This window comes from Dreissena polymorpha, chromosome 4 (assembly GCF_020536995.1).
Source record: "Dreissena polymorpha isolate Duluth1 chromosome 4, UMN_Dpol_1.0, whole genome shotgun sequence".
Taxonomy (NCBI): domain Eukaryota; kingdom Metazoa; phylum Mollusca; class Bivalvia; order Myida; family Dreissenidae; genus Dreissena; species Dreissena polymorpha.
In genome coordinates this window covers 40,382,441-40,407,253 of record NC_068358.1, presented here as the reverse complement: position 1 = coordinate 40,407,253, position 24,813 = coordinate 40,382,441, and the positions used below count along the sequence as shown (strand labels likewise).

The 24,813-nt window shown below is 35.4% G+C and overlaps 2 protein-coding genes across 6 annotated transcripts in view; one reads left to right on the top strand and one right to left on the bottom strand.

The window, feature by feature from the left end:
- Positions 1-22,594, bottom strand: part of LOC127877602 (uncharacterized) — a 30,663-nt gene extending 8,069 nt beyond the window's left edge. Inside the window, exons 1-9 of one of the 3 annotated variants that reach the window (XM_052423633.1) lie at positions 22,449-22,594; positions 10,601-11,739; positions 10,293-10,453; positions 9,612-9,747; positions 7,777-7,927; positions 7,562-7,608; positions 7,167-7,299; positions 6,560-6,658; positions 5,204-5,329 (exon numbers count right to left, since the gene is read on the bottom strand). In XM_052423633.1, coding sequence (XP_052279593.1) covers positions 5,204-5,329; positions 6,560-6,658; positions 7,167-7,299; positions 7,562-7,608; positions 7,777-7,927; positions 9,612-9,747; positions 10,293-10,453; positions 10,601-11,724 — 1,977 coding nt within the window. In that variant the 5' untranslated portion in view covers positions 11,725-11,739; positions 22,449-22,594. The other 2 variants (XM_052423632.1, XM_052423631.1) reach the window with 2 other exon arrangements.
- Positions 16,614-20,111, top strand: LOC127877603 (uncharacterized). Of its 3 annotated transcripts, none has more exons than XM_052423635.1 (4): positions 16,614-16,971; positions 17,744-17,810; positions 18,108-18,275; positions 18,582-20,111. In XM_052423635.1, exons 1-4 carry the CDS (start codon positions 16,919-16,921, stop codon positions 18,618-18,620), a joined length of 327 nt encoding a protein of 108 aa, XP_052279595.1. In that variant the 5' UTR covers positions 16,614-16,918; the 3' UTR covers positions 18,621-20,111. The 3 variants fall into 3 exon arrangements, 2 of the variants coding, with proteins under 2 accessions (XP_052279595.1, XP_052279594.1); XM_052423634.1 differs by having other exon boundaries at positions 18,108-18,279; XR_008048495.1 differs by lacking the exon at positions 17,744-17,810 and having other exon boundaries at positions 16,618-16,971; positions 18,108-18,279.
- Positions 22,595-24,813: the final 2,219 nt, after the last annotated feature.

Below are 24,813 nucleotides of genomic sequence, written 5' to 3'. Positions count from 1 at the left end.
CCATGTTTTTCACCAACCGGAACCATTTTCGAACTCATCCAAGATATCATTGGGACAAATCGTCTGGCCAAGTTTCATGCTGATCAGACAATAAATGTGGCCTCTAGAGTGTTAATAAAAATTTACTAAAGCCATAAATAGCCATATGAGGAAAAATGCCCCGCCCCCTGGTGGCCATGTTTTAAAAGCAACCGAAACAATTTTCAAACTCATCCAAGATATCATTGGGTCAAATCTTCTGACCATGTTTCATGAAGATCGGAAAATAAAAGTGGCCTCTAGAGTGTTAGCAAGGTTTTACTATAGCCGTATAAGGAAAAATACCCCGCCCCCTGGCGGCCATGTTTTTCAACCAACCGGCATCATTTTTGAACTCTTCCAAGATAGTATTGAGATGAATCTTCTGACTAAGTTTCATGAAGATCGGACAATAAATGTGGCCTCTAGAGTGTTAACAAGATTTTACTATAGCCAAATATAGCCGTATAAGGAAAAATGCCCCGCCCCTTGGCAGCCATGTTTTTCAAGCAAACGTAACCATTTTCGAACTCATCAAAGATAACATTGAGACCAATCTCTGACCAAATTTCATGAAGATCGAACAATAAATCTGGCCTCTAGAGTGTTAACCAAATGTTACTATAGCCATATATAGCCATATAAGGAAAAATGCAACGCCTTTTGGCAGCCATGTTTTTTTTATTTCAAGCAAACGTAATCATTTTCGAACTGATCCAAGATATTATTGAGACCAATCTGCTGACCAAATTCCATGAAGATTGGACAATAAATGTGGCCTCTAGAGTGTTAACAAGGTTTTACAAAAGCCATATATAGCCATATTAGGAATAATGCCCCGCCCCCTGGTGGCCATGTTTTTCAAGCAACCAAAACCATTTTCTAACACATCCAAGATATAGTTGGGAAAAATCTTCTGACCAAGTTTCATGAAGATCGGAAAATAAATGTGGCCTCCAGAGTGTTAACAAGGTTTTACAATAGCCATATAAGGGAAAATACCCCGCCCCCTGGCGGCCATGCTTTTCAACCAACCTGCATCCTTTTTAAATCCGTCAAAGATATTATTGGGATGAATCTTCTGACCAAGTTGCATGAAGATCGGACCATAAATGTGGCCTCTAGAGTGTTAATAATATTTTACTATAGCCATATATAGCCATATAAGGAAAAATGCCCGGCCCCTTGGCAGCAATGTTTTTCAAGCAAACGTAACCATTCTCGAACTCATCCAACATATCATTGAGACAAATTTCATGAAGATTGGACAATAAATGTGGCCTCTAGAGTGTTAACAAGGCAAATGTTAACGCCGCACGACGGACGACGGGCGACGGACAAAAGGCGATCACAAAAGCTCACGAGCATATTGTGCTCAGGTGAGCTAAAAATGGAATAATTGAACATCATAAAGGTTGATGACGGTATCGACCATGAAGTGACCGAGATGTTTGTTTCACGCGACACATTGTGTTGGTATTATCATAACATATGACAATTTATCTTGAAATTCCTAAACACACGACAAAGAAATTTACCATAAACTTATATGTTCTTTGTCTAAAGCACAATAGGGATATGCAAAAACTCTAAGTACTAGTATTTACTTTGACCTTGATATTAAAGCGAGCGGTAATGGTTTTGTACATGCCACGATGTTTTGATATCCTGATCATTTAGAGCATATCAAATCCCACTGTGCTTAACAAAGCTATGTACCGCACACGAACATGCACGTTCACTATATACATTTCAAATGTATTTTGTGACCTAAACCTTGCAGCTAGCAACATGGTTGTTACACGCGTCGCGTCCCCTTGATATGATATATTTTGTCGAGTTATTTTGAAAGCCTAAAATTCACGAAAAAAGTATGAGCCTTCTCCTCTAAAACACACACACGCATACACTGACGCACACTAAGAAGGGTACAACTATATAAACACACACACGCACACACACCCGCACACATACTAAGAAGGGTACAACTATATAAACACACACACGCGCACACTCTCTCACACACTAAGAAGGGTACAACTATATAAACACACACACGCACACACTGATTCACACACTAAGAAGGGTACAACTATATGCCCGCCCACCATTATGTGGGGGCATACAAATAGTGGTTGAATGCATATATAACAAGAGCTGTCAGAAGACAGCGCGCTCGACTATTCGAGTGCTTGACAGTATAGCGTAAGCCGTCATGGAAAAATTGTTCATGTTCAATAAGGTCAAGGTGCTATAGTCATATTCTAAGTGGAAGAGGACCATAATTGAAACATATTGATCGCTTATGTTTTAAAAAAGTTGTACTTTATAGACGATATTGAGTTCAGGTATATTTTCCACAATGTATTGAACATTTGTAAAGACATAAAACAAACTAATAAGATTTTATTTCAAGTTTGATAGCAATAGCTTGGGTGGGATGGTTGGACGGTCCTTCAAAAATAAAATAAATAAATATTTGTGTTTTTGTACCATGTTTAAAAAAATCTTTTTGGGTGGGGGATGGAGGGGTGGGGGTGGAAGGGGGTTGAGATGGGGGTTTAATGCGGGTGTGTGGTAATTTATTAGATGATCTTTTAAAAATAACAAAAAAAGAAAAAAAAATAGGGGGGAGGGGGATTCTGGGGTGGGGCGTGGAGGTGGTTTGGGTGGATTCCATTGTGGTATGTCAGGTAAGTGTTGTTTTCTCAAAGTATGAATCAAATCTGATCATAAACAAGGGCTGTTTGTAAAACATGCATGCCCCCAATATGGGATGTCAGTTGTAGTGGCAGCCATTGTGTGAATACGTTTTTTGTCACTGTGACCTTGACCTTTGACCTAGAAACCTGAAAGTCAATAGGGGTCATCTGCCAGTCATGATCAATGTACCTATGAAGTTTCATGCTCCTAGGCGTAAGCATTCTTGAGTTATCATCCGGAAACCATTTTACTATTTCGAGTCACTGTGACCTTGACCTTTGACCTAGTGACATGGAAATCAAAAGGGGTCATCTGCCAGTCATGATCAATGTTCCTATGAAGTTTCATGATCCTAGGCGTAAGTATTGTTGAGATATCATCCGGAAACCATTTTACTATTTCGAGTCACTGTGACCTTGACCTTTGACCTAGTGACATGAAATCGATAGGGGTCATCAGCCAGTCATGATCAATGTACTTATGAAGTTTCATGATCCTAGGCCTAAGCATTCTTGAGGTATCATCCGGAAACCATTCTACTATTTCGAGTCACTATGACCTTGACCTTTGACCTAGTGACCTGAAAATCAATAGGGGTCATCTGCCAGTCATGATCAATGTACCTATGAAGTTTCATGATCATAGGCTTAAGCGTTCTTGAGTTATCATCCGGAAACCATCTGGTGGACGGACCGACTGACGGACCGACCGACCGACCGACATGTGCAAAACAATATACCCCCTCTTCTTCGAAGGGGGCATAATAAAGAAGTTATGGCAATTTAAGCAAAATTTATTTATTTGACCTTGAGAGTCAAGGTCATTCAAAGGTCAAGGTCAAATTCAACTTACCAGGTACAGTTCCCTCATAATAGTAAGAAAGTATTTGAAGTTTGAGAGCAATAGCCTTGATACTTTAGAAGTAAAGTGGAGCTAAACACAAAATTTAACAAAATATTCCAAATTACTTATACAAAAAGGGCCATAATTCCGTCAAAAAGCCAACCAGAGTTATGCAACTTGCCCTGTATAGTCCCTTTATGATAGTTAGTGAGTTTTCCAAGTCTGAAAGCAAAAGCTATGATACTTTAGGAGTAAAATGGACCAAAACACAAAACTTAACCAAATGATCAATGATCTAAGTATAAAAGGGGCCATAATTCTGTCAAAATGCCAGTCAGAGTTACATAGCTATGCCTGCACAGTACCCTTATGATACTTAATAAGTTTTGCAAGTATGAAAGCAATAGCTTTGATTATTTAGGAACAAGAAACCGTCGGAGACGGATGCTGCTCCCCAAAGTTTTTTTTGTCACAATATTGCACTATATATTCAGATAAAAAGAAACGTCTTGAGGGCACAGTAGTTCGGGGGACAAGATTTTTTTATAGAAAATTTCAAAGGGCCATAACTCTGTGAAAAATCATCAGACCAGAACCCGCTGATAATATGCACATCTCCTCTTGGTAGTGAAGCTTGCCATAAAGTTTCATTGAATTCCGGTCATCAGTTGCTGAGAAATAGCCCAGACAAAAATTGTGCACGGACGGACGGAAGGACAGACCAAGCGGCGACTATATGCTCCCCCCTTTATTTTGAGGGAGCATAATAAAGTGAACCTAAACACAAAACTTAACAAAATTTTCAATTTTCCAAGTATAAAAAGGGCACATAATTCTTACAAAATACTTGATACAGTTGTCTGCTCGTGTTTATAGATTGGTGTCATGTTGGTAAAGAAGTTTGCACAAATATGAAAGCAATATGTCAACGGACATAGAAAATATTTTAGGTGGTACGCAAACTTCAACATAGATTTATCAATAATATGCATATTCTAAGTGAAAAAAGGCCATAATTCTTACAAAATGCTTGATGCAATTGTCTGCTCTTGTTCATAGATTGGGTCATGTTGGTAAAGAAATATGCAAAATATAAAAGCAATATGTCAAGGGACATAGGAAATATTTGACGTGGTACGCAAACTTTAACTTTCCAACGCTCACGGTAACGGGAACGACGACGCCGGGGTGAGTAGGATAGCTCCACAATATATATATATATATATATATATATATATATATATATATATATATATATATATATATATATATATATATATATATATATATATATATATATATATATATATATATATATATATAATGCTATGTGCAAGCTTTCATACTTTTAAGTTGGAATATCAATAGATTTCCATGTAAAACGTGCAAAGCGCTTGCACATAAATCAATAATGACTTTTTCTACAAAATTTTGAATGGGGGCATTAGAGCACTTTAGTACAGTTACTTTTCCAGTTCGTTTTTTTCGTCACACTATTATAGTTTGTTTAATAATATTGTAACTTCCAGCGATAATTGAATTTGAATACTATACTTCACGTTGTATAATTATGTTTATCATATCCATATATGTCCAAGTTTTTTGCAAGAAAACAAAACTATATATGTTATTGTCTTACCTGTTTGCACTTGTCTTTCCCTTTCTGCAAACCAACATGTATCACGTTCTTGCATCTCAGATGACGGAATCTTGGCGTGACTAGTACTCTTCTATGCGGATTATTTTGTCGTGCCGCATTGTATGCCTTTCAAAATACAATAAAGAAATGATCTTTTGAGTTGTGAGTCTGTTATATGAATATAAACCAACACTATAAGGGACTTACAAGAAAACCGATAAGCACATATATTTTGTATACCGGTACGTGTGTACGGAAATCACAACTCTCATGCAAACCGCTTTTTAATTAGTTTTACTCTTTCTTATTTTCTTTCAACTTTTCTTTATGTGTGTTTAAGATTTAAAGGGATCTGTTCACATATTTTGGCATGTATTGAAGTTTGTCAATAAATGCTTTATATTGATAAATGTTAACATTGGATCTAAAAAGCTCTAGTAAAAAACAAGAATAAAATTAAAGAAAGAAAAAAGTAACCATCAAATCGGCTCGAACCACTGACCCCTGGAGTCCTGGAGTAAAAGTCTAACCGCTTAAACCACTCGGCCATCCGTGCTCATACAATGAGTGATGTATTTTATACTTTATATAAGCAATACTCGTAGTATCACACAATATAACGACGACAACAGAACTCTCCAAATTATTCAATCGTTTTGCGTTGCAACGCTTTATAATTTTCAGATTTTTAAATCGTCAAAAGATGCATATAATGGATATTTTAGAGAATGGTAAATGTTTAGTGTTACTCATTTCCTCATAAATATCATAACTAAAACGAAAAATTGCGAATCTGAAACACTTTTTTTTAATTTTGTCAATTTACCAAAACGTGAAAAGGCCCCTTTAAGATTAAACATGGTCGGGGAAATTACAATACGCCTTTTAATATCAGTATGCTACGTTATTATAAAACAAGAGCACCGCATAACGGGTACCAACGTTCGGCTGCGGTGCAGTTTTGAATAAATGAAAGCTTGTCAGAATTTTTTTTTAAAGGTCATAGTGACCTTGGTCTTTGACCTAGTGACACAAAAATGGGTGTGGCGTGTAGAACTCATCAAGGTGCATCTATATATATGAAGTTTCAAAGTTGTAGGTGGAAGCAGTTTGATTTTAGGGCCAATGTTCAGGTTTTAGCACGACGACGGCGGACGACGAGCTGGCTATGACAATACCTCGGGTTTTCTCCAAAAACAGCCGAGCTAATAAATGAAACTAAAACTTTGTCAGGAAAAAAAGGCACCATTCTTTTATAATATATTAATTTTCTGTTTGTTAATATACTTTTTTCAATTATATCCAAAACTATTAACCATTTGATAATGCATTTATTACAAGCACAGTAAAACGTACCATTTCGATGTCTGGTCCGCCTGCTTTTAAAAACATCTGTGACACTCTAGTTTCACCAAACTTCATGTTATAAGAAACGATATTTACCAGCGCATCGGCCTATAAGGTTCAAACAATAAACTATTGGAAGTAAAGAGTTTTATTTGTTTTATTCAGCCCATGCTACCAATTAAAGGTGTGTGTAACGGAAGAACGTACATATACCAATAATACGTGTAAAGGAAATTTACACAGTCACCGAATAAAGATTTGCACAAAGATGTACACACTAGCGGATTTCGCTAAAAACACGCATGGTTAAAATTAATATGACATCGTTGGCGTTTTTGTATTTAATATAATGACATGCACGAGAGTGTTAAAAATGGCTTAGTGTTTTATAATGATGATACGTGAAACGAAAACGTTTGTAAAGACTCTGCTTAGATTGTGTGTATTCATGACAACAAGGAAAAAAGCAAACGGGCATATAATACAAACGCGTAAAAATTTATCCAAGCGCGGGCAGTTTCAAATGTTCAATCTTTATTTGGAATATATGCTCATCAGCATATAATTCTATTGTAATATTTCATTATAAAACCAAATATTTTAAAATATATAATACCTGTTGTTTAACTATATCACCTTTCACTACATGGACGTGTATGTTGTTCAACGTGTGCGAACATGTACGCGCATACAATCCTGAAGTAGCTTCGTCTGAATCGTTGTCATCATTTCCCGGACGAGCAATGCATCTGAGCACAGTAGAATGACAAAACCACGATATAAAATAAAATAATGTATGGCGAATGCATCATAAAATAATTTGTCTAAAATATCTACTTTTTATCTAAATGACAAGCTGTTGTTTCAACTTACCTTGAAATTAAATCTGATTTACATATTTACATTTTAACCCTTACGTATTAAGTTACACTATCATTTGCACATAAATATAAAACTTTTACGTAAGGATCTTCATTTTTTCGCGTAAGTTTTAACTTTTAAATAACATACGCTTCCTTTGATAGCTGAATGGCAAGTTGAAGTGCTGTTTCCTCATCCTGAAAAGGAATTTTAACATGATCAAAACAAGTGTGCTTTCTTATAAATAGAAAGACAATACTGCTTATATAAGCAGTTCAATCATGTTTAACAGTTGTAAATTTACTTATACATATTTTCATAAATCGTTGAAAGATAATCTCTTTTTTATATAATATGTTTCTCACCCGTATGTCGCCTTGCAATTCGGCAAACGTCTGTCGAGGGGTCTTCTCCATGTTTACTTGATAATTTACTGCGTCATCTTCCTCACTCGAAGAACTGTCATCGTCGCTGCTGTTTGAGGTGAAACAGTCCTCCGTTGATACAACTTTGACCCTGCGAACGGAATACAAATTGCAACTGATCATTTAGTTGCCTCAAATAATGTTAATATAAGTGGAAGATCTGCAAGACAATTCTTAAAAAACAAATCAACAACGTTGGCTAAGATAAGTTAACAAATATAATTGAACGAATATGTCCATTATGATTTTTTCTGTATGTTTTTCATTATGTTAATAGTAATTTGTTTCTTAAACGCACACCTAGACCAATATTTCTAATAAAACAAGAGATGTGCTCGTCAGAAACACATTTCCCCTATTGCGCCGCTTTAAAAATTTTTTTTGGACCTTTGACCTTGAAGGATGACCTTGACCTTGAACTTCCACCACTCAAAATGTGCAGCTTCATGAGAACGCCGCTTTGAAATTATTATTTTTTGACCTTTTACCTTGAGGGATGACCTTGACCTTGAGGGATGACCTTGACCTTGAACTTCCACCACTCAAAATGTGCAGCTTCATGAGATACACATGCATGCCAAATATCAAGTTGCTATCTTCAATATTGAAAAAGTAATGACCAATGTTAAAGTTTTCGGACGGACAGACGCCATATATTTGACATTTGACCTTGAAGGATGACCTTGACCTTCACCTTTCACCACTCAACATGTGCAGCTCCGTGAGATGCACATGTATGCCAAATATCAGGTTGCTATCTTCAATATTGAAAAAGTTATGGCCAATGTTAAAGTTTTCGGACGGACAGACGCCATATATTTGATATTTGACCTTGAAGGATGACCTTGACCTTCACCTTTCACCACTCAAAATGTTCAGCTCCATGAGATACACATGCATGCCAAATATCAAGTTGCTATCTTCAATAGTGCAAAAGTTATGGCCAATGTTAAAGTTTTTGGACGGACGGACAGACGCCATATATTAGACATTTGACCTTGAAGGATGACCTTGACCTTCACCTTTCACCACTCAAAATGTGCAGCCCTGTGAGATGCACATGCATGCCAAATATCAAGTTGCTATCTTCAATATTGAAAAAGTTATGGCCACTGTTAAAGTTTTCGGACGGACAGACACCATATATTTGACATTTGACCTTGAAGGATGACCTTGACCTTGACCTTTCACCACTCAAAATGTTCAGCTCCATGAGATACACATGCATGCCAAATATCAAATTGCTATCTTCAATAGTGCAAAAGTTATGGCCAATGTTAAAGTTTTCGGACGGACAGACACCATATATTTGACATTTGACTTTGAAGGATGACCTTGACCTTTCATTACTCAAAATGTTCAGCTCCATGAGATACACATGCATGCCAAATATCACATTGCTATCTTCAATAGTGCAAAAGTTATGACCAATGTTAAAGTTTTTGAACGGACGGACAGACGCCATATATTAGACATTTGACCTTGAAGGATGACATTGACCTTCACCTTTCACCACTCAAAATGTGCAGCTCCGTGACATGCACATGCATGGCAAATATCAAGTTGCTATCTTCAATATTAAATAAGTTATGGCCATTAAAGTTTTCGGACGGACGGACAGACTGACATACACACATACTGACATACTGACACACTGACGGACAGTTCAACTGCTATATGCCACCCTACCGCGGGCATAAAAATAAGTATCATTTTTCAGGTGTTTCTTTAAAAATGTTCTCGATGATAAGCTTGCGCAATATCAAGGCGCTTACCGAGATCTTCCATCTCGCGGGTCTTCACGCTTTTTTGACAGGTCAATAAAACAATTAAAAATAACTTCACATTGCTTCAAATACGTTCTACCCTCATTGCCGGCAAGCCCTGTCCAAAGCAAATGTTCATCATTTGCTAAAACAGAAATACATCAAACTTATAAGAAAATTTCATACATGTAACATAAATTTCTAGGTAAACAGTAGGTTCATGAATTACTTTTATTTGCGTTTGTTTCTTTGTGACTGTAACAATTAATGTTACTATAATTTGTGACTTTCATTGAGGAAGTTAACATGCAGGAAGATAAAACATCTTCCTGCATGTTAACTTCCTCAATGAAAGTTGCTGATGCAAACCAAAAAGTATTCACACGCAAACAATTGACTATACCCGTCTTGTGTACAGTGAATAAAACGATCACTCAGGTTTTAAGTCAAAAGCGCATACATAACATATTCATTGCATTATGATATAAAATCATGGGCCTTCATGGCGTTTGTACAGATTGTCTTGTTCTACACTAGAACAATGCGCTAGACTGATTTTTTGGGGAAAAAAATACGTATAGGCTGACGCGCGTGCTAATAACATGTGAAATATTAGTATATCGCATCCGCATTACATCAGACACTCTTATTCTTTAGTAGACACAAATAGGTTGATACCATATAACATACCATCAATGGACGCTTTTGAGAAGTCAAATTGTTCCTTAAACATCTTTTTAACAGTCTGTTCAAGCAGATCTTTTATGCCTGGCTCACCGGTTGTAGTTACAGTAATTTTGATATCGTCATCTTCGCCACTCTGTTCAGACAAATACTGACCGTTTCGTTGCCTGCAATATCGTAAAAATACTTTATTGACGGCTTTAATTAACGAATAGAAATATAGTTGGATACATAGATAAACATACAATTAAAGGACACACAGATTATACTATGATTTACTGTTTACAATATCATTATAATGAAATATCCGTTACCTTATGGCTGATTCTAGATCACTGGAAAAGTGATGTTTAAAACATCTTGCCTCTGCATTGCACAATTGAACGCATGCAGTGAAAGACAGATCTTTTGGTTTACATTCCATTTTAATATTCCTAATCTGTCTTTCTTTTTCTTCGACTCGTGTTGAATCCAAACCTGCCGCTGCAATGCATATTTCAACGCATGCAGGGAAAGACAAATCTTTTGGTTTATATTCCCTTTTAATATTCCAAATCTGTCTTTCTGTTTCTTCAACTTCTGTTGAATCCAAACCATACAGTTTAACACACTTGGACGACATGGCAATGTGTACAAGTTGCAAGTTCTTCTGACGGACTCTTTCAACGGCCATTTCAATTTCATCTACTTCCTGTGGTTGAAGTGGTATGTCTCTTTGAATGAAGGTTTTGTCATAAACGTTTAACGCTTTGTCAAGATTGACGTCCGTATACGCATACGCGACCAATGTACACAATTGTGTATCGACATCAAGAACAGCTTCGATCTGTTTTTCTGCAAGCTTGTCGTTTAAACATTTGCGACATGGACCCTTATCTAAAAACTCTGCTAATGTATTTTCCATTACGTGTCTTTCCTTCGTTATCACCTGTTCGAGGCATTGATGCATGCTTATTTGAATGCATATAAGTTCATCTTCAGATTTTGCCCTGATATTTATACGCCCTTGTTTCTTATCAAATGTGGTCTCGACGAATTGATCAAAGCCTTTGAATAATAACATCTTAGCTTTAGCTACATCAATAGGTTGTTCCACTTTGAATGGCAAGTAAGGGGTTTTTCTCCAGGGCGGGTGCACGCCAGCACCTAAGTCTAAAGATTCTGGTTCTGTTTGTGAAGTAAGTAAGTCATATGAATGTCTTTGCGGTGAATTGTTGTGCACAAACTGCTGTTTGTCAATAGGTGACATACTAGAACTTTGTTCAGTTCGCATATCCGTAGTCGGCATGACGATATGTCTGCTTTCGGAAATAGCACTGGATTCTGCTTCTCCTTTAGCGACCGACTGTGTAATGTCTGTCCTAGCTTCATGTTCATTTGGCTGGCCTTCTTCATCATCGTCGAACAACCGCAAGTTTCCATTCGGCTTCGATTCCATTGTTGCACTGAGATTCTGTGGAGTGAATAATATGTATGACTTATACTTGTGTGTACTTGAGTTAATGAAGTTCATTTATTGCCCTGAATTATATTTAAAGGGGCCTTTTCACAGATTTTGGCATTTTTTAACTTATTCATTAAATGCTTTATATTGATAAATGTAAACATTGGATCGTAAAAGCTCCAGTAAAAAATCAAGAATAAAATTTAAAAAAGGAAAAGAACATTGCCCGGAGCAGGTTTCGAACCAGTGACCCCTGGAGTCCTGCCAGAGTCCTGAAGTAAAAACGCTTTAGCCTACTGAGCTATTCCGCCGAGTACACATACTTGACGTATTTTATACCTTATATAAGCAATCTTCGTAGTTTCACAAAATTTAACGACAAAAACAGAACTCTCCAAATTATCAATCGTTTCGCGTTGCAACGCTTTATAATTTTAAGGTTTTAAAATCGTCAAAAGATGCATATGATGGCTATATTAGACCATGGTAAATGTTCAGTATTACTGTTTCCTCACAAATATCATAACTAAAACGAAAATATGCGAATCTGAAACAACTTTTTTCAATTTTGTCAATTTACCAAAGCGTGAAAAGATCCCTTTAAAACAAGCATTTAGGCATTTCCGTACTGTAGACTATAATGAATATAATCATCATTATTGTTGGGATATGAATGTGAACATTAAATAAATCACAAGCGCTGACGAGTATCGACTGTAGTTATCATTTTGTTATTAGAGAATGGTTCTAATTTCTCGAATAGTCGTAACAGTATTTAATTGTTTCACATCTTATTTTTTATTAAAGAAGTAATCGACGTGTAAGCGTTGGTTATTGCGGTATTAACTGACGTTTTGGAGTTCCGATGAGTAGTAATTAAACCACGAGGGCGTAGCCCGAGTGGTTTAGTAACAAGCATCGGAACGACGTACCGTTGGTTATAACCACAATAACCAACGCGTACACGTCGATTATTTCGATTCTAGCACGATTACATTAATAAGTTATCCGCGATTTAAAGGTTATAAATGAGAATTTTATCATACCACCGCATATTTTTAGTCCCCTACCGGTTTAACCGGAGGGGACTTATGGTTTTGTCTCCATCCGTCCGTCCGTCCGTCACACTTTTCTGGATCCTGCGATAACTTTAAAAGTTCTTAATATTTTTTCATGAAACTTGGAACATGGATAGATGGCAATATGGACAGTATGCAAGTCATTTCATTTCGTTCCTACGTCAAAAATTAAGGTTGCTATGGCAACAAATAGACTAGAAATAATGCTGAAAATGGTGGTTTTTCTGGATCCTGCGATAACTTTTAAAGTTCTTAATATTTGTTTAAGAAACTTGAAACATGGATAGATGGCAATATGGACATTATGCACGTCATTTCATTTCGTTCCGACGTCATAATTTATGGTTGCTATGGCAACAAATAGACTAGAAATAATGCTGAAAATGGTGGTTTTTCTGGATCCTGCGATAACTTTTAAAGTTCTTAATATTTGTTCATGAAACTTTAATCATGGATAGATGACAATATGGACATTATGCACGTCATTTCATTTCGTTCTTAAATATAAAAAAATGGTTGCTACGGCAACAAATATATATTTAAAAAAACTGGAATTTCTGACAATGGTGGAGCCGGTAGGGGACTTATATTGCTTGACAATAGTCTTGTTTATATCATAATTGTCAACAGAAGTTCTTTTATCAGCCATGTGTGGATTGCGGTCATATTACTCGGAATCAACTTTTAAGTAATTATTGTTAGTAAAATCGTATCAGATTCAACATAACAAACAATTTGATACCAAGATTTAATTTATTTTAAACACAAAATGCAACACAAACAGCAAAAAACATTTTTTACAAATATTAAGCGCGCGTGCTCATGACGTCATTATAATTTATTTGCACGTCAAACGACAAAAGCCATATTATTTCCCGCTAAAACAGCAGCTTTTTAGCGATTTATTCACTATTTCTTTAAAATCGGGGACGTAGATGTATGATAAATAGAACAAGGGCCACATAGGCCCTGAATCGCTCACCTGAACAAATTTAATAGCCTTAGGCCCAATGGTAATTGACAAGAAACAAATTTTCTTGAACACATTTTTAGGGGAGCCTTTAAGGATATTCCTTGTAAAAAAAATGAAAATCCGACGAGCCCTTTCTGACAAGAAGATTTTTTAAGGTATTGACCATATATGGGCATGGCGGCCAGCTTGGTTATGTGACCAAATTTTTTTTTAACAATATTTTTTTTTCGTGACGTAGGAATGCTCCACATGAAATTTGGTTGAAATTGGCTCAATGGTTTAGGAGGATATGATCTGCTCAGGTACGCTAAAAAGTGGACTTAAACATTGAGATAAAAGGAATTTTTGCTTGTTTTGAAGAGATTCCTCTTTTTTCTCAAAATTGACAAGATATCATCCACTAAACAGGCAACCCATGTTTGCATAAGGAAAAGGGTAACTTGGAAAAATGGTATCCATTTAACCCTTTACCAATCAACATATTTTGGACTGAACAATTTCTCAATTTCCCACAATGATCCAACCCTACCAGAGCAATTTCCTAAGCAATAATCACCTCCCATTTTAAAAATGGTATCCATTTAACCCTTTACCAATCAACATATTTTGGACTGAACAATTTCTCAATTTCCCACAATGATTCAACCCTACCAGAGCAATTTCCTAAGCAATAATCACCTCCCATTTTAAAGGAAAAATAATTTCTCATCAACAAAACTACAGCATTAATTGATTTCTGGTAGTTAACCCTTTTCCAAATTGAAAGAGGTTGCAGAAGACAAATTAAATTATAATGGAATAAGAAGAAACTGATTTAATAGGGTAGGAAGCATTGTGATGAAAGGAGAAAATGCTAATTTCAGCAATTTCTCCTTTTATTTCAATGATTTCCACAGTCACAAACATTTGCAAAAAGAATTAACTGTTCTGGGTTAAGGGTTTATGTGGTCTGCAGCAAAGCCATCAGAAGAGAATCGTGTCAGAGAAACCTGGCCTGTAGCCAGCAAATCCTTTACTCTAATAGCACTATTTGGAAAAAAAGAGTACACTATAATTATTTCTAAATCTGCCGTCTCAAGGAGATCATTCTGGACTTAATGGTCCGATGTTGCTCATTTTCGACAGGGCTCGAGTTTTCATTGATATGAAGACACTGTGCAAGTTTGGAAAGAATTGGATGAAAAATTTGGACTTTGTTGCATAAACACCATTTTCTCAATTCAAGGGGAGGTAATTCTGTACTTCATGGACCAATAATGCTCATTTTTTGTAGGGTTCGTGTCCTCATTGATATAAAGACACTGTGCAAATTTGGAAAGGATCGGACAAAAAATGTGGAAGATTTTTGAAAGTTTTCACAAAATAGGCAAAAACGAATAAACATGCAAAGTTCAACGAGCTCCTGCGGCCATGTTTTTTGACGAATCAAATTTCTTTGAACAACTTTTTCAGGGGAGCCTTCAAAGGTCATCCCTGTGAAATTTTTTGAAAATCTGATGAGCGGTTTCTGACAAGAAGATTTTTTAAGGTTTTTACCATATATTGTCATGGCGGCCATCTTGGTTATGTGATCAATTTTTTTTTAACAATTCTTTTGTCCCATGACCTAGGGATGCTCCACATGAAATTAAGTTGAAATTGGCTCAATGGTTTAGTAGAAGAAGATGATTACAAATTGTTTACAGACAGACAGACAGACAGACGGACGGACGGACGCCGGACGGTGAGTGATCACAATAGCTCACCCCGAGCTATCGCTCAGGTGAGCTAAAAACAGATTACTGCCTGCCCGTTTTGTAATATATCAGGCTCGGCACGAATAAAATACAGCAAGCCTCGCCGTTAAATTATTTTAAGCATTGCCTGATATATTACAAAAAAATCAGGCAGTAACCTATTATTCTCTATATTATAATAACCGAACGTCCTCGACTTTTCCGCGAAAACGTGACGTCGACACAACAATGGAAATCAAATGACGTCGTCTTCATTCATAAACAGTGCGCGGACAATCAAAGTGACGTCTTATAACAACCGTTGGTATAAATATCGGGGTGATAACCCACGGTAAGCTCCCGTCTCATTCTAATGTGCATGCGTGTGCGACTGTGGTAGAAATAAGAAATAACTGTGGTAGAAATAAGAAATAATTGACAAGTAACCGTTGGTTATTGCGGTAACATCCAACGGTATGGGGTTCCGATTCGTAGGAATGAAACCACGAGGGCGTTGCCCGAGTCGTTTGATAACAAGCATCGGAACTCAATACCGTTGGTTATTAACGCAATAACCAACGGTTACCCGTCGATTATTTCGATTCTAACACGATTGCATTAATAAGTTAACCGAGATTTAAAGGTTATAAATGAGAATAGTATTAACCGAACGTCCTCCACTTTTCCGTGAAAACGTGACGTCACCACAACAATGAAAATCAAATGACGTCGTTTTCATTCAGTGCGCGGGCAATCAAATAGACGTCACTTTAAACAACCGTTGGTATAACCCACGTAAGCTCCCTTCTCATTCTAATGTGCATGCGTGTGCGACTGTGGTGTGTGTTATAAACCCTTGATAGTTTTTTTTTAATGTTTATATAAATGTGTTCATCACGTACTGCATTAAAACGTATATATGAGCTATTTGTAATGTCTTAAATATCCGGCAACACAAAACTCTATTTCTGATATTATTCTTTTTTTATCATAAAAAATTCAAACTTTGTTCAACAAATGTTTATTAATAAATGTACATATCATACTTTGATTTGTAATCGTTGTTGGTATCAAGCAAACATATCAGCGAAAATCAGTCTTGTGTACGCTGACGTTTATGTCGGGAAATCGCGAGATAAAAATCATGTACGAAAATGCGCTGAATATTTTGTCTTTTTTTTATACAATTTCTAGGCTCATAATTTATGTCATGCTTTGGAAATTTCCACAATATAGCATGACTATTTCCTTTAAACACTGGCACAATTGGTGGTTTATAATCCATTTATTTATTTCAAATTATTCCCCTTGAATGAAACAGTTTCGTTTGAGCAGTTCACAGGTAGCGCAACCTGTCTCGTAGTGTTCATTTTCAATGGCTATTAAACGCTGTAAATCAAAGTGACATCGTGTACTGTTGGATGTCTTCAATTGAAGAAGGTTCGGAAATGATATTTCCACATGCTTTAAATAGGTAAGTGAAAGATATGTGTGTATTTTTGCTTTGTGATTATTTTCGCGACTCGCAAGTTTGACCCGGAAGTAAACTGTACGATGCAACTGAATTGTTTACATAAAATGGTGGTAGATTTAAATTTGACTTTAAAATATCATGTCTCAATTTATTAACACCGACACTATTCCATATGAAATTTCACAAGACAAGGACTCTTTGTTTTTTAAATTTAAATGATTTATCGAATGTAAATTAACTTTATTTTGAAACTTCTCACCCCGCTACTCATGATTTTTTTGATGTGTTAGGTGACCTTGAGTCAAACCACAGTGCTCCAGCTAGGCCTTAATCGAAGGGCGCCGCGCCCCCTGCCCTCCCGAACCTCCGCCCTGCCCCCCCCTATTTTTTTTTTTTTTTTTTTTACATTATGATTATTCATAAATCTCGAACGTGCCCTTTTCACAAAATACTGCGCATCGAAAGTGCCCTTTTCACAAAATACTGCTTGTGAAAGTGCCCTTTTGACAAAAAAGCCCCCCTGCCCTTTTCAAATCCTAGCTGGAGCACTGAAGCATGATGAGTCTGATATTGATATTGATGTAGAATCTGTCAAAAAAAAACACATCAGATACTGTGTTTATTGAAAAGTCTGAACTTGATTTGGCAGAAGCTGATAAACAAAACTAATTTAAGGTTGACCTTTAGAAATGTTTAAGCGCAAATTTAATTAATAATTATTATTATAAATAGTGTTATGTAGATAAATAACCAATAATTTTATATTCTACAGTTTGGGAAGTTATTTTTCAAGACCCCAAGGAAGTGTGAGATGTATGGAATCAGCTGTGAAGGATCTGGTATTTGAATTAATTTAATATCATTGCTATCTACAAACTGAATCAGTCTATTAATGTAATCAACTACCCATTGATTATTTACTTTTTATTGTTGTGTGTGCGTGTTCGTGTGCGTGTTCGTGTGCGTGTGTGGTCTGAAGGATATCATTCTCGTCTAATATCAATCTCTTATGATAAGACAATAACCATGCATTATCTAAATGTTTCAAACCACCTATTAATTGATTGGAAAAAAAGAACTATTTGGGTATCTCTAGTAAGATATTACGGTATATTTATTAGTCTTCTGTTTCACAGGAAAGCAGGTGTTTTACCTCGCAGACGAAGGCCAGTCACATGGTAAAGGTGCACCACTACCTTAACACAAACAGTCTTGGCAAACAGCATGCTCACGTTCAGTGTGACAACTGTTGCGGCCAAAATAAAAACAACATAGTCATCTGGTACCTTCTGTGGAGAGTTCTTGTAGGTAATAACAAGCCCTAAGTTATTGTGTTTCTGATAGCTTTTTTTAATGTTGAGAAATTAATTTAGCTAAACCTGTTGTTAAAAATATTTGTTTGCAGTAATGCAATTGCAAAATGGTAAAGCGTGTTGATATGTAGTGAAAATTTAAAAAAAAATTACTCTGGTATCAATCCCAAAAGGAAAAATCTCTTAAAATAATATATTGAAATGAGTCAAACCATTTTTAAGTCAGTCAGTTACTACAAAATACATATTCTAAATTGTAGCCTGACCTTTTAAAAAAAATATTTTTTAACATTTCAGGTTTACACAAAATCACTCTCAGGAAGGTCTCGAAACTGAATGTTAATGTGAGCTGTGACAACCTGCCATAAGAAATTTTTGCGAAAGGGCTTGATCTGGACCATCTGACAGTGGTATTATTTATTTGAAAACATTCGTGAATTCTGTCGCACAGATGAACCAAAAACTTGACATGTCCGAAACGCCCTACTGGTTAGCGACAAAATGCAGACTGTGCCCCCCCCCCCCCCAAAAAAAAGAAGATGCATTAAGATGCGCATCTGATCTTCTCTGATCATGCCACAACAATTACATCATGTATCAGTGTTTATTTTGGCCAGGGTATTGGGTGATATATTTTCCCCCAAACAGTGCAAAAACTCCTCTATTCCTAGGAAAGCTAAAACATGTATACGAGTGCTAAATGTGTCAGTTGATACAGGTTTTGAAATGTTCAATACAAATGTTTGTTGTTCTAATTGTATAAGCTTGTTTTCAAGTTTTTTATATCTCAAATTTACAAAACAAAAATCATTTTTTCCATGTTACCATGCAATTGTTTTCGCCTTATGGACACAGACTGCCTTTCCGAAAAACTGGAAAAAAATCAGTGTGAATATTGTATTTATTTATGTCTAACAATGAAAATCCCATATTTTTGTTTGTTTGCTACATTGTTTCCATAGTAACAAAAACAAACAATTTTTATGTTTAAGTTATTGTTTATTTTGTCTATTTTTCTATATCAGAAATAATGATAAATAATGATTATTTTATTTACGGAAACATTTAGTATCCAAGTGTACTTTTAACCAACACTTTTCAATGCTGTTTTTTCCGTTCTGTTGTGTTTGAGGTTACATTATACTTAAATACACATGTAACTGAATAAAAAAGGAAATTGTTCATGGAACACAAAAATTATTGATTGTTATTGTTTAACTAGTTACAAAACAGTGAAATTAATGTAGTGCATGCCTTTAAAAAAAAAACTTGATTGAAAATACAATTCATATATTTATAAAAGGTGTGATTGTGTGCTCTAGTGATTATTAACATGTAGATCGGTTACCATAGCAACACAAATGGTACATTTTAAATGTCCATAATGCTGTTGTCAGTTTATTGCACTATAATTATGTATTTGACTAAAGGAAAGGTTATTGTTTTAAAAAACAATGAGCTTGTTTTTTGTATGTTTTCGTTGTTTATTTGTATTAATTGATAACTTTTAGAGACGGTAAAATGTAGGGTTGGTCACTTTGGAAGGTCATAAAATTAGATTTGAATATGATAAATAAAAAAACTATATCATTTTTGTGAACTACAATGTTTAGAAAATTCAAAATTGCCAAAAAATCAAAATGTGATTTTTTTTAACACAAGACTGATTTTCCCAGCATTGGTCACATATATGAATTATTTACACTTTACTAGCCTATATCTAAGTTAACTAAGGACCGACATGAATATGTAATTGTGTGTATGTACATATCTAAGAATACGTATTAAATGTTGGTTTCAAACAGAAATAAACATATATCCATGTGATGTATCAGTTATTAAGATCTTTACAATATCTGATAGGTAAAATATGTAAAGCCTGTAGGTTACAATACACTAAATGATCGCTTCATGTAGGGCTGTACTCTCTAAAAAAATATCATAGTTGACAGGAAGGCCTGTTTTACACTTTTTACCATTATTCAGGTGTTATCTTGCGGAGATAATGGTAGGGCATAAATAGGTGTTCACTACTGAATCCCTGAAATATGACACACTTGAAGACTATAGTAAACCATTGCACTAGAAAAGGTTACATTCCACTAAGAAACGGCCGAAAAAAAAAGTTGCAAAAACAGTCGATTTTGATTTGTGTCAAGTTCTTTCTTGCATTGTACATGACATATCTGTTTTATTGCATAAATCGATTCCGCTTAGAATGGCCTTTAAGAAAAGGTATGGTTATGGGGGTCTCTATGTGCAAAATGTTGCATTTATTTTCGCTCAAAGTTGTCGCTTTTACATTGAATTATATAGGGAAACTATTTGGTGTATTATGACCTGTAACAGGTATCCGAATATATTTTTGTCCGAAAACCGTTTACTCACCAAAATTCTGTATTCTGCATTCAGCATTTGTTTTGAACAAGGAATCTGAACGTTTTACAAAAGTCTGTAATATAACACATTTAAGAGTTAAGTATCGTTTAACGTTTACTAGTAAATACCTGTAAAATACTGCCCGTATCCACTTTCAATTTAGTGCAGTTTCGATTCGCGTACCAATTCGTTGGGATTTCCCCATTCGATGTAAACACTTGTCACCAGTTCACTAAAAGATCTGTAGCTTAATATCCTCATGCTAACACATGTAATCTATACTTTATATGATCGTATTACACAGTTTCGGATGTTCATAACCAAAGTTATGTTGAACCTATATCGCATCTAGGCATTTCCTAATTTTCATTTTCAAAAAATACCAATGACTCGGTAAACGCTAAGCTCTCAAAACTGTGTAACAAAATATTACGGTGGCCTCGAGGGGACACTCGAAACATGTTTTCAGCGTTCGTCAAAATCTAAAAGTGCACGTCTTCACGTGCGCATGTGCTATTCCTCACGTGTGCACGTGAAGACTGTCTAACAATCATATTACGGGAAGTATTTAAAGGCAAACAAAGTTTCTTCAATTACCATTATATTTAGGGAACGCCTTCTATTGAGTCTTGGTCAAATTGGTTAAAATGCATCTGCAACATTCCTCTATTAACATTAATGTTGACAGGCCGATTTTATTTAGATAAAAATAACTACCAGAGTCGTGAAATATGTGTATCACGCTACAAATCAATTTTTAAGTACGCAATTACAAATTATGATGGGAATCGATATTGTTAAATGCACAAAACAACCACCCGATACGACTCGGGTTATACTGTTCAAGAGGCCTTAGATTAACGGTGTTACGCTGAATGGTATTACCATTTGGTATGAGGAAAGCCTGTAGATAACATGGCTCAATGATCTATAAATAATCTATTTATAGATTAAAAAGAACAACGGATTATGCTACGGTATCTCGACCTTCTCGAGTATTTATATAAAAAATTATGAAAGAAAACCCGTTTTTAGGTCTTGAATCCAATAAAGAATTTCAATATTGGTGGTAAATATATATTTTATCCAAGGAATACGGAAATTTTTAAGATTTAATGTAATACATAATCAAGTAAATCTTGTTACCGCGTGGTTTATTTGTCATGCCTATGAAACGCACTGTAGAGTCAGTCAGTCAGTCAGTCAGTCAGTCAGTCAGTCAGTCAGTCAGTCAGCTAGCCAGCCAGTCAGTCAGCCAGTCAGTCAGTCAGGTCAGTCAGTCAGTCTTTCGTTCTTTCGCTCGGTCGCTCGATCGCTCGTGTTTGTTCATTTTCGCGTCCGTCCGTCCATTCGTTCGTTCGTTTGTTTGTCTGAGCCTTCGAGTGTTTGTGCATTCGTCGTCGTCATCATCATAATCATCATTATCATCATTGCAGCATCATCAACATCAATATCATCATCATCATAATCATCCTCATCATCATCATCATTTTTTATTTGTTTCATTATTTATAGTTTATATTATATGATGCTTTTTATGTTAATGCTGCCACGTTGAAACAAAATACATGTTGAATGGAGGTTAAAAAATTGATTAGTGATATCGTCACAAAGCAGCGGGCAGTGTGTCTTTGGTACTTTATGATAGCTCATGCGAACATGGTGATTCATGTCAGTGTATCATGCTACAACTTCCTGTTTAATGAACGCTAAATACGATATAGCCGCTTTTCATAATGGCGTTAGCTGTAATTTCTATTGCCAAACAATATAAGGTAACAATACCTGTTTACGTGTATGCGTATTTCACTTTCGCTTTTAATCCGTATCTTATGTAAAACAAACAAGAAAATTAAGTAATTCTCAAAGCAATTTAAAATACAGAATGACACATCACGCAGTGTATGAATCTACATGCTTTCACACTTCACAAGTTAGAGAAGTATTCAACTTCTACTTTATTTCGTTCACATTTTTGCATTTTTAAAAAAATATACAAAGATGGTTTTTGGAAAATCATACAGCTTTAGAAATATACCTGCAATTAACTTCGAGTACTATCGTTTTATTTCGTTCATTTTTGTCATTCCAACGGTCTCCGAGCAGGTGGGTAAAATACGGAAGCGTATGTGGTACACCCAAATAATATGGCCATGCCGGATTAGTTTATATCGACTTACTGCGAAATAACATGGTATGTCGTCATAGTTTTGTAGGTTTTTCATTCTTAATAGTACTCGCCATAACGACATTACGTTCAAGTCTCAACATAAATGTTTCCGGCTTTTCCCGAAAAAATAGTTGGTCGATATGATCTAAGTCGACAAATCAACATATTTTTTGGCGTCATGCTCTTGTGAAAATGACTAGCGATCATACTCTTAGTTGACACGATGAGTTATTTTTTACGCCATGACACTTTTTTCATATCATGCCGTCATAGAATGTTGACATCATCACAGCATCAGGGTGTAATATATACGCTTCCATAGTAAAATTACATTACTCGCGGTGCATTCTTTACATAGATGGTGGCGTCACTACGTTATTGTCAGTAAGACCGGTGTGTACAAAAATGTACACGATGCTCGCGGTGATCATACGCTACCATTATGATTACGTCACTGTGATATAGAGGTAACTCGTGCAATTTTAAATCCAGAAGGTTCGATTCTCGCTCAATGATATTTTTATATCAATGTTCTGATTTCTGTTATAATTATTTAATGCTATTTCGAATATGTAAGTGTTGTACCTAAACATATTTTTTTTTAAATAAAAATGTATGAACAAATCCTGTTATTTTTCTAAACGTGTTTTTTTCTGTCCATGATAAAGGTGAAAATTTCCATCCTGCCTGTGTAGGTACCATGTTAAACGGTTATGAACGAATTGAGAAAAACAATTGGGATTGACACATTGGAATGAGTGAGAATTCTTATGTGTTCGGTATTGTTTCATATTTATACATTGATTAAGGAGGAATAATAACATTGCGGCGAAAGATAAGAAAACTTAAGTGTTCTTTTGCAATTTCAAAAACTTAAAGAGACATTTTTACGTTTTGATTAATTGACAAAAATGAAAAAAAAATCTTTCCGATTCGCAAATTTCGTTGTCGTTATGATATATGCGAGGAAACGGTGATACTGAACATTTATCATGCTCAAAACTTACATTTTACGCACCTGTTGACGATAAAAAAAACTATAAAATTATAAAGCGTTACAAACGCGAAACGATTGAGTTATTTGGAGAGTTCTGTTGTTATCGTTATATTTCGTGACATGACTAGGATTGCTTATATACATTATAAAATACACCACTCATTGTATGAGCACTGATTGCCGAGTAGTATAAGTGCTAGACGTATACTCCAAGACAATGGTTCGAGTCCACTTGAAGCTTTTTTTCTATACTTATTTTAATTCTTGTTTTTGTTTTACGGGAGCTCTTTGCTTAAATGCTGCCTGATTTATACCGGAATTCATTTTTACGGACCATGATAATTTATAACACTGCTAAGAATTTTAAATGATTTAAGTGGTATATAACCCAAAAAATGTTAAAACAAAATGTTTTCTGAAAAATACTAGTCACTACTGTAGTACTATCGTCGTTTATATACCTGAACCACACATATGTTTCGTAATAGTATTTATACACATTGGCGACCAACGTTACGGATATCTGGTAGGTACTTCACACTGCTAGTAAAGATATTTCAATTGAGGGGTTTCAATACCAAAACTAAGTATTCTTTTTAAACATAAGGGTATCTTACTGGTGTATGGTTTAAAACACTCAACAATTTCGCAGGATTGAGTCTTGCTTTTTAAAGCTTGTTTGCTCGAAAAATTATTAAAAATCCATTTGTTTTCATACACATTAAATTAAATAATTAAGCGTGTCCTTTATTTTATTTTATTTATCCTTTTTTCGTGGCATATAAAAACGATTAAAGTATAATAAAAATACGATAATTTAATATCCGTCAATCGCTAACGTGTTTTTCTCTGTCGTTCCGATTTCTACATACAGTCATTTTCTTCTGTGAGGTTTTTAAGTCAAATTTCGCGTGGTTGAATATCACCATTAAGTTTGGAATCAAATTTTAAAATAATCATTCAAACTTAAATGGTACAGATAA